Source organism: Sinocyclocheilus rhinocerous, unplaced genomic scaffold (assembly GCF_001515625.1).
Source record: "Sinocyclocheilus rhinocerous isolate Xijiao unplaced genomic scaffold, SAMN03320098_v1.1 scaffold65, whole genome shotgun sequence".
NCBI classification, from domain to species: domain Eukaryota; kingdom Metazoa; phylum Chordata; class Actinopteri; order Cypriniformes; family Cyprinidae; genus Sinocyclocheilus; species Sinocyclocheilus rhinocerous.
Genome location: NW_015662000.1, coordinates 500706 through 511774, shown reverse-complemented (window position 1 = coordinate 511774; position 11069 = coordinate 500706). Strand labels below are relative to the sequence as shown.

General features: G+C 35.8%; 1 protein-coding gene across 1 annotated transcript in view; it reads left to right on the top strand.

Moving 5' to 3' along the window:
• LOC107727200 (methionine synthase reductase-like) overlaps nt 1-9416 on the top strand; it is a gene marked incomplete at its 5' end in the record, with an annotated part of 21785 nt that extends 12369 nt beyond the window's left edge. Inside the window, 3 exons of the mRNA XM_016536992.1 lie at nt 4062-4154; nt 8258-8443; nt 8541-9416. Of these exons, the coding sequence (XP_016392478.1) occupies nt 4062-4154; nt 8258-8443; nt 8541-8685 (424 nt within the window). The remainder of the gene's footprint in view (nt 1-4061; nt 4155-8257; nt 8444-8540) is intronic.
• Nucleotides 9417-11069: the final 1653 nt, after the last annotated feature.

Genomic DNA, 11069 nt, shown 5'->3' with positions numbered 1-11069 from the left:
TATATATATATATAGATATACTGTGTGTAAAAATAAATAAATAAATTAGCAATTCTAAGAAATAATCACAATTGTGCAGTATATTGTGCCAGTTTGACTAATTGTACTTGTAATTGTGAGGTATAAGGTCACGGTTTTGAGAAATAGTCACATCTGTCAAGCATAAAGTCATGATTTTGAAGAATAGTTGCAACTGTTATGTAGGGGTGGGAGAAAAAAATCGATTCACCTAACTATCGCGATTCTTTTTAAAACGATTTAAAAATCGATTGGTTTACCTCAGAATCTATTTATATTTAATTATTTTACTTTTCCTAAGAGGTGGTGGGGAGAAGTTAGCGCTTTTTAATTCCAACAGAGGGCAAAATGTATAGGCGTGTTCGACTTGGAGCAGCACCGCGCAGACGATCAGCGCATGACATCAAAGTACAGCGAGAGCGATTCGAAAACATGCGGAGCGTCTGTTCTCTGTAGCTCTCGCGGTGCTTTGATGTCATACAATGATCGTTCTGCGTGCGCAGTGCCGCTGCATTAGATGACGTCATCTACGTTTCACGCCGGCACGAGAAAGCAAAACCATGACTGAGGCAGAGGATCAAACCTCTTCCAGAATTCTTTCTGCACCTTCACGTTTTGAATCCCAAGTGTGGAAACACTTTGGATTTTACACACTGTCGGGAAAACATGACTAAACGTGATTAAAACGGTATGCAAAGTAACATAGCACTTTATTTTATTTCAGAAAGTATTTTTTCTACTCATTTTGTTGAACATTTGACTATTATATTCATGTGCAAGTTCAGGGTTTTGGTACTTGAAAGTTTCATGGTTCAAGGTACTTTAAATATACACTGTGTATGTGTATGCTCCTGAAATAAAAGTTCAGAAAGATGCGATGCATTGTTTTTGTTAATATGCCTCATCACATAGAGTCAATTTTAAGGGTATAATCAAGTATTTCAACTTTTTCCCATGGTCTAGAGTTAAAAACAAAAAACAAAAATTGCAACACATAGCAATATCGAATCGCAATACTTGTAGAATTTAAATTCTTAAAAAAATCGCAACACATATCGTATCGGCACCCAAGTATCGTGATAGTATCGAATCGGGAGGTAGCTGTATCTTCCCATCCCTACTGTTATGTATAGATTTGTGTTTTTAAAAAGTTGTAATTTTGGTATATAAAGTCGCAATTTTGAGAAACAGTCACAACTGATATGTATAAAGACATTATTTTGAAAAATAGTCGCAGTTGTGAGGTATAAAGTGGCAGTTTTTTTTCGTTTTAGGTTTCGTTGAGAAATAATCGCAAAGACCCCCTTTGTTACTGTTGTTACGCCCGACAAGCCATGGCACTCTTTCATTCCACACATGTTCTCACACAGTGAAAAATACATCATGGAGCAAAGAGAAAACTCACAACATGCTGACAGACAAGACAGAGCAGGTTACTTTAGGTATGAAACAAAGTCTTTTTGTAATTTTTTAGAAATTCAAACAATACCGTTTTGTGACTGTTTAATGTGTCATGACAGATCACTGTAGCACCTTCGTTAAAGCGGCAGTGAACTGATCATCTCTTCCTCTTTACTAGTTATAGCGTGCCATAAACATGAATCCGCATCAGAAGGTATCTTGTTTCAACCGCGGTAAGATGTCAATATACACACCATTTTTCAAGTTCAAGTCCATCAACGTTAATCTACTCTACTGTCTGGTTTATTGGTGAGACAAAAATGGCAGATTCGGTGTTATTATTGGTCAAATCGATAGTCGATCAAACTTCCCGCGAAGGGTCAATTATAGGTTTTATTTTGGTCTTTCTGAATTCAAGTAGAAGTACTTGCATGCTTATTGCCTACATAGCAAATAGAAAAAGCCTGGGGGTGTTTTTTTTAACTGATGTCACACAAAGTAATAATATACCTGGTGTATAAAAAGATGCATGATCTATTTTATTAACATCAGTCAGTAAACAACCCATTAATATTCTATTGCCTGGCTGTTGCTCAACATGCGACTAAATTAAATATAAAGGCATCACAATAACAACTGTCTGACAGAACGACTCAAAAGTGAGCGTTTTGCTTTGCTTGCCAGTTGTTCACTGCATGCGATGGGTCACTGAAGCAAGGACCTGAAATGAAAAAGAACAGATTGTAGATGTTTGAAGAGAAGCTCTGTTTTGTTTTCCTGTGGTCATCTCGTCCACACTGTGGCTCATTGGTATTCTAATCGCCATTAAACTGTACGTTCAGCAGATGGGGAGAGCTTAATGTCTGAAACTCGGCTCACTGCAGTGTTTTGAGAGATATCAGCATGATGGAGGGCATCTCACCCTCAAAGTCCTTCGGGTGTTTCTCCATTCCACTTCTATTAATGCTTCTGAAAGTTCCAGACTGTGTTCTATTTCTAAATGCTTCATTTAGGTTGGCCGAGATGACTAAAGGAGTAGACGCAGTGGAGTATGTTTCTGGCCTGTGTAATGCATCTCTAACAGATCTCTTCCTCTATTATCACGTTGGAGTAAAGATGCAGTGGAGTAGACAGTGTGCTGCTTTTTTTCAAGGGCCTAAGGAAGTTTTGATTGTGTTTGTGCGACGTCTTCTCTCTTATCTCTGGAGAAGTCTGTCAACCTTTAGCAGGTGCAGTGTACAGATAGTGCCCAGTACCTGTATGTCACCTTAGTGTAGGGAATTCTGGGAACACTGCCAGATCTTTTGGAGGACTTGCTCTTAAAGAACACGTCCAGATAAATATCAAGGTCTTCTCTCTACAGAGTGATTTTGTGTTTTTGTGGTAATGCAGCAGGTCAGAGAGTAATTAAACGCCACATGCCAATTTATGGTTTCATCATTGTGAAACTATGAATTGGATCATTTGATATATTAAGATGTTTGAATTTGTAATTAGTGATCAGTCAGGTAGATTAATCGGCTCATATTCAAGAATTTTGAGATTGTTTGTCCTTGTTTCATTTCCAAAATATACTGACAGCCTTGTCTGTAAATAAACATTTAATTTAACTTTTAATGTATTTAAATAAATGTGGGTGTATGTCTTTGCCATTAATAAAATGTATTAAGTATTTGTATATATTGGCATGATAGGGTTGCTATGATTTTAGTAGTCTATATCAATACCAGTGAAACATGATATATTATGTCATACATACATACATATACTGAAAACTGGAGTAATGGCTACTGAGAATTAAAAATTAAAATGGTTGTAATAATAAAATTGTAATAATATTTTACTGACTGTATTTACTTTGATAAAAATAAAAGCAGCTTTGGTGAGCATAAGAGATTTCTAAAACAAACAAACAAAAAAAAAACATTAAAAATCGTATCACATCCAAACCTTTGAACGGTGGTGTGTATATAAGTAAATATTGCTGATATTTTAAAAAGTGATTTTCAGTAAGTAATAAGGAACCATTTTAAATTAAGAACAGAGTGTTTTTCTCTTTTTTCCAGTTTTTTTTATTGTTATTATAAACATAATTGACTGTGGCAGGCCTATTAGGTTTAATACACAGCCTGATGCATGGAGCTCATATTTTGACACAAACCATATTTTTTCCCCCAACTGTTTACATTCACTTATTTACATTAATAACCTGCCAAAAGACATTTTAAGTAAGAAGTACATTTGACCATTTGCACACATTACCATGAGGCATAAACATATAAATATGCATGCGAGCATTAGAAAGCAGCCGCCTGTCAGTCAGACAGCCGTTGGCTACTGAATTGAGTCTGTACTCTGTATTACCAGACCTACAGAAAGGCTGAGATTACTTTATTTATTTATGTATTTATTTTAGTATTGATTTGGTACCGAAGGAAGGTCGTTTTGAAATCCCTAATTGGCATTACTTTGGCCATTGGCCATCCATCTCTATAGATATCAACATGAAAAAATGAATGATTTCAAAAAAGCTTTTAGAAACAATTTTTTTTTAAAGTGCTTAGTATTCAATATGTGTGTTATAACTTTTCATTTTATAGAGACATTATGTTCAACTTTGCATTATTGTTTTGACCTGACAGAGAGAAAGAACGTGAAGCGAACCAGGAAGCAACTTTCGGAGAGATGTGGCTCTTTTTTGGATGCCGCCACAAAGACAAAGACTTTCTTTTCAGGTATGTGCATCACAAACATGCAAAAAAATAACTTTCTTAATTTGTTGTTTGTCTTATTTTCCAGAATAAATATCGAAACAGCCTTAAATTTATATAAATGTACTTGAGAAGCAATTGTGTTTATTACAGTATATGAGCAGTGTTATATATCTTGAAGCGTTTTTTTCTTGTTGTAAGAATAAACCTCATTATATTTTGTTAGAAATACAACAATTAGGCTATGAAATTTTAAGATATTCTCTAAAAAAAGCCTTATTATCTGATGCAATCTTGTGTCCCAAGTAAATTTACGCTGTTTTAAGAATGTTTAAATATTTTTCACTGGAAAACAAGAAAAATAATTCTGATTAAGAAAATAGATTTTTGCAGTGCAGCCATTATTCTACCGTCCCCCTTTTGCAACCTGATCATATGTTATCTCCATAACCTCAGAGTATTTTTCACTCGATCTGCCAGCTTCACACAGGCTCTTGGCGTCTTGTCTTCTCTTGGTTGCTATCAGCCAGAGGCTCCTGTTGCACCGTCCTTGAGAGTAATGATTGGGAAAGCAATGAAATTAAAGTACTCCCTCTGAGAGTATGGGGCATATGATACGAGACATTATATAAGATGATTGGGGTCTGGCTCTCCCATAGGCACACAGTCATAACTCATGCGCAAGGTCCTGAGTAATGACATTGGTGCCTGGATTGGTGAGTATTAAGTGTGTGTGTTGTGACGGCTGGGCGGCACACACAACGTTGTATCAGCGCTTGCCTCTACTTGACACAAGAGCTAATAACAACAAGATCAAAGTCAAGGTCCTGACATGCTGTTTGAATCTATCTATCTCTGCCTTCAGTGGTCACGAAGATCCAAGGGTTGTATTCATTAACGTTTTTATTCACATTGGTCACACTGTGGTTTCATTTATCATTTTTTTCTCTGCATTGATTAAGACGATCAATAAAATGTGCTTAGTGTTGCTCGGTGTAACACCCTCATTGTCTGCTATGCTTTAATGAGTAAGTAGAAAGTGCCGGTGGCATTTGAGATGAGAAGGCGACTGAAAACCTGGATTGTAAAACTCAACGCTCACTGAAAAACAAAAAACGAACCGGCTAGCCATCAGGCAGCCTGCTAAAGAAAACAAGGCTTCTGCAATCAATTCTAATCAAATATGATACTTATGAGTGTTAAAAGGGTGAAATCAGCCTCAATCAGTGTTGTTGAAATAAAGAACACTTGTCTTGGCCCCCCGTCACCAATGAGCCTCTTTGTTTTTATGGATTTGTATTACATGAGGAGGGAAAGCGAGCGGCTTAGATTCTGGAAAAGGGACAAAGGATCACTCAAGTCTGTTTTCTTTGTAAACATTCGATATCTGTCACCAGAACGCCTAGAACAGCTCATCTGGACCAGTTAAGATGGATGTGGCTCCCAGATGGCCCACGCAAACATATGTACTCAAAACACATGAAGCATGTGCTATGAATAGACCTGATTGTTAATGAAAAGGAGTTTCATAATTTAGATGCAAAATATTTAGCTTTGCTTAGTGAACTTGCATATATGTGTGTGTGTTATATATACAGTATATATTTGGCCACCCCCACAACTGCTGCTTCTGTCTCTTTTTTTTTTCTTGACAAGAATTGCATTTATTTAGACCAACAATATATTCATGACTACATCAAACAGACTTTTTTTAGACGCGCACTCCAGCTTTGCCTCAGCGCCAGGCGATAATCAAACGAGCGCAGAAATGGTACAGGTGACGAGGGAGCTTAAGTGAACAATGAACTGCAGTCAGATGAGATGTTGTCGGGTCATATGTCAGTATAAGCGAATTTTCCTGTCCTGTCAGCCGTAGCCGTAGCTCATAGCATGTGCTCTTCAATTGCACGCACAAATGCAGTGGTGCGCTGTATATAATTTAATATTAAAGCGCAAATGAAACTACGAGCATGCAATGTCGTAGTTTTGTCGTCGGTTAAGTCATGAAGTTACCAAAATATGATGCGTGTCAGATTTGCGTCATGTTCAGCAGCGGCAGCTCTATAAGCAGCCAAAATAACCTAATAACCCAGCTGCTGTGATGTCTGTTAATCAAAGAACAAAAGAAAAAAGAGGAAATCAATAACTTTTGTAGCGTTTAGGATTAATCTATATTTAATTTAGAACGTTTGATAATTTTATTCAGTTTCTTTATAATTCCTACTTGCTGAAGGGCACAAGTAGTCAAGATTGTTTTTAGTTCACTTAAATTAGAAGTTGTTATCTTTTTAAGTCTAATAAATGTTCAAATTGATAGCTCTCAATTATACTGTAATGTTGAATGGCTATAGTCAATGGTTAAATATTACACTCTAAAAAATGCTGGGTTATTTCAACCCAACTTTGGGTCAAATTTGGACTAACCCAACTTTTGGGTTAAAAATGTAATGTAAAAATTTAACCCAACAGTTGGGTTAGTCCATATTTGACCCAAAGTTGGGTTGAAACAACCCAGCATTTTTTAGAGTGTAGGAAAACAATTTGCTAGAGACATCAGTAGTATTGGTATCTGTTATACTTGCCTTCAGTCATAAAAAAAATCCCATTAAACAAATATTAGAAATATACCGTCTTTGTTGTTTCTACATTAATTTGAAGATTGAATGTAAAATTAAATGCAATATAAAAGTATATTTAAAAACTTTAACATATTTGACCCAACATTGGGTTGAAACAACCCAGCATTTTTTAGAGTGTAGGTGGGATTAATCACGATTAATTGTGATTGATTAATTTAAGAAAAAAGGTGCGATTTTAATAAAAAAATGTTAATCGATTGACAGCGCAAATATATATAATATATGCAATGGCAAAGCTAAAGCTGTTAGCAGCTGTTTTTCCTGTCTGAGGGTGTGTAGGAGAGGTGTATTTCTTTTCTAAGTAATCGCAAAGTCTGTTTTGCACAGCACTATACACAGATTTTCTTCAGAAACGTTCAAAAACAGTTTTTCTTTGGATTCGGATAATTGGAAACTCTGTTTTCGTGGTGATTTCTTATTCTGAGTGCATGTCAATACTCAGGTGTTTGTGTAAACATGGCTATTTTCAGAAGTTGTGTGCAAACGCTTGCTTCATCCGTTACATCACCCATCTGTTTACATTTCACTCTGTCGTCCTCCTGTAGCTTCAGTGGATATGTATAGTAGATGCCTCAGAAGTTGTATCACAACTATTGTTTGCAATAGTTCATTATTTATTTTGAATATTTATATTATTTATGCTATAGTTGCTATGTCTTTATTTACTCACCCTCAGATTGTTCCAAACCTGTAGGACACCAAAGAAGAAATTTAAAAAACAAGCGGTTCTGACTTAATGAATATGAAAAATCTGGTACTATACAAGTTTACTTAAGACACTTTTATGGTGTTTTTAAACACTTTTATGGAGTTTTTTAAACCTTTTTTGAAGGTTAAGGCTCCATTTATTGTAATTGCATGGAAAAAAGTGACCAGTACAAAATTTCTCCTTTTGTGTTCAACAGAAAATAAAGTCATACAGGTTTGGAACAACATGAGAATATTCATTTTTGGATAAACATTTCCTTTAAGGCAATAAAAAGTGGCTTTTGCCAAGTGAACATTCGAGAAAAGCAGAGCAGTTGATTGCAAAAGAGACTCAAACCTTGAGCTTGACCCTGTCTGTAATCTTCTCACTTTTCCATCTCATTTTTTTGAAATCGCACCCAAACTTTTGTTAGAGGCTGAAATAAAAGCTGTTACAGAAGCGATTTACAGGTTAAGGCTCCATTTATTGTAATTGCATGGAAAAAAGTGACCAGTACAAAATTTCTCCTTTTGTGTTCAACAGTTCTGCAGTCTTGAGGTTTTATAAACGTTCTTGCCAGATGGATGAGGGAGATGACAATTTGAATTTTCGAATGCAATACACTAATGAGCTCAAATGTTGTTACTTTACTAAAGCAAAATCTGAGAGAACCTAATTTGCCATTTGTTCCATTTGTATGTTAAAATGCACAAGTTTTGTTTAACCACCGCAAAAACAACCACTGACTGATGAAATACCAGTGAAACGCGGTAATAAGCACATTACTGCTTTTCTTCTAGAGAGGAGTTGGAGAGATTTGCGCATAATGGAACCCTGAGCAATCTGATCGTGTGCTTCTCCAGAGATGAGCCTGATGCAGCGGGAACCGTTAACAGACCAACATATGTCCAGCATAACTTGAGTCTCCATGCTAAAAATGTTGCCAGCATCCTCCTCAAAGACAAAGGCTCTCTCTATGTCTGTGGGTGGGTACAAAACATAAATGGTTTGACTTTTTTTTTTACCATGTGTACGGTCACATTTTGCTCACCAGGAATGAGACAATATCTCACGATTTTACAGAGATGCAAAGAACATGGCAAAGGATGTGAATGACACACTGTTGGAGATCATAGGAAATGAACTTCAAATCGATAAACTGGATGCTATGAAGACAGTAGCAGGACTTCGTGAGGAGAAGCGATATCTACAGGACATCTGGAGTTAAGAAACTCATACAGAACACAAACAATTGTAAACAGATGTGCAAGCTACTTTTTGGCCATTTTAGTTCATATCCACACAACAGGTGCTATTGAGTGATAGCCAAATTCATTAAACAACTGCCTTAAGTCTCAAGGCTTTTTCCCTTCTTTTCAAGTATTTTAAAAGCTTTTAGTAAATTATCTGAAGGTACGGTTAAAAACGCTTAGATTAGATATGTTTGGTCAAAACTTTTGACTGTGCCTTTTTATGCAATTATTAAAGAGGAGTCCTGCATAACCGTTTCATTCTTTGAGGACCGTTTCTGTACGTTTAGATACAGCTCAGGTAAAATATGCATAATGCATCAGACTCGGAAGGCAGGAGGATGCTAGACATGAGAAACCAAAACATGACAGACTGGATGGGAAAACTGTCAGAAGCTGCCAAATCCAGGATCATCTGCAGCATTTCCGTGTTTTTCAATTCCAACAGTTTTAAGATTAGAGAGGATACTCTAGAGTCATCCATTTTCTTCCCAAAAAACATTTAGCCATTTAGGTTTGAAATTCACCTCAGTTACCCACAGCAATTATACCGGTCTAGAGAGTTGGCGAGTCTATTGTTATACCCCAATATTTTGTTAAAGCTGTCGGGCTAAGAAAACATTTTAATTAAAAGTCTTTAACATGATACCTGCACTCACTGTAATTATTCCAAAATAAAATGCATACTAAAAAAGAAAAGTAGTATTTAACAGACAAATAACAATTCTTCATAAATGTCTAATTTTGAGTACATAATATTCACTGTTCATTATTTGTATTTTCTTTGCATACAAACAAAAAGTATTCTCGTAGCTTCATAAAATTTTTAATTTGTTTTCCGAAGATGAACAAAGGTCTTGCGGGTTTGGAACAACATGAAGCACATAAATGACAAAACTGAGTTTAATAAACTTTAAATATATTGTTTCTACATATAGTCAACAACTATAATGGATACTTTTATATTTCACCTGTAGGTTATCTCTTACATATCTTTCTTTAAAATCGCTCTATGGCTAAACATCCGTTCCGTGACATTTTGTTTTCTGTATTCCCTAGCTTGGAGGCATTAATCATCATCTTTATGACCTTTCTTTACATGCATCTCAGACCACTTTTGTCTCAAGTGTTATTGCATAAAGAACAGACTTGAGAGTTTTCTGTCTGTGTTGCTGAAGTCTGGTAAACACTGATTGTGCATGAGGACTCTTGAAGGCGATGTTTCACGTCAACACTCCGGAGGGTCAGCAGGCTAATGAGACAGTGTAATCACGGAAGAATAATTACAGAATCCCTCACCTCATGAGGTTATGAAGTTATGAACACAACCCCTTTAGGATTTCACATCAGTTGTGAATTAGGGATCCTACGGATTATAAATGCTTTCTCAGAGCGAGAAGAGGGTTTCCAGCTTTCAGTCCGAACAGCAATGAGTAACGGTGGAGCTGTGATTTGGGACGGTCATGAATTTATAAGTGTGGCTCTTAAAATTTAAAACAAGCACTTGAAATTTTATGGGTACAATGAAATTGCAAATGACTAGAAGCAGTGAATGATGTTTTTATACAGAAAATGCAAACAAAACTATAGTAATCATGTTTCAAAAAGAAAAAAGGGTTAATTGGATAAAAATCTGCTTTGGTAAGGATCAAAGGATTGTTCAGAGGCATAAATATATATGTATATATATAATACAGTATATAGTTTTATTTATATATATATATATATATATATATAAAGTAAAAATATTTTAATATATACATATAATGAAAGCCAAATGGGGACTTACACTGCATACAAAAACAGTTGAAACATTCTTCAAAATATCTTTTGTTTCTCAGAAGAAAGAAAGTCATACAGGTTTGGAACAACATAAGGGTGAGAAAAATGATGACTGAATTTTCTTTTTTTTTTGTGAACTATTTCTTTATCTAGGGAGCTGATCGAGACCAACTTTTTGTAAACAGCATTTTTAGGTATTTCCTGTACAAACAGTAAAAATCAAATCCTCTGTGAAGTTTGATTTAGCTGACCCGTTTAAAACCAGACAAAGCCAAAAGAGCGAGGGGACATCAAATCATCATATTTTTTGTCTTGTTTTAATTTTCTTCTTCTCTATCCCATGAGCCTCTCAGCTTGTTTACGAGTGTTATTTGCATCTGTACTGGGGAACGGCTCTCAGGACAGCGCTGCAAAGGCACGTAAATGAATCCCATAATGAATGTGCTGCATTAATGATGGGTTCACTTCTAAATTAGATGCTCTTAATTAAAAGGGTTCAAGGTGCCTTTATGACTGGAGTGCATAGAAAAGAAATGGTAATCTGAATAAATCACAAACTTGCAGCATGCTGGTGGCTATG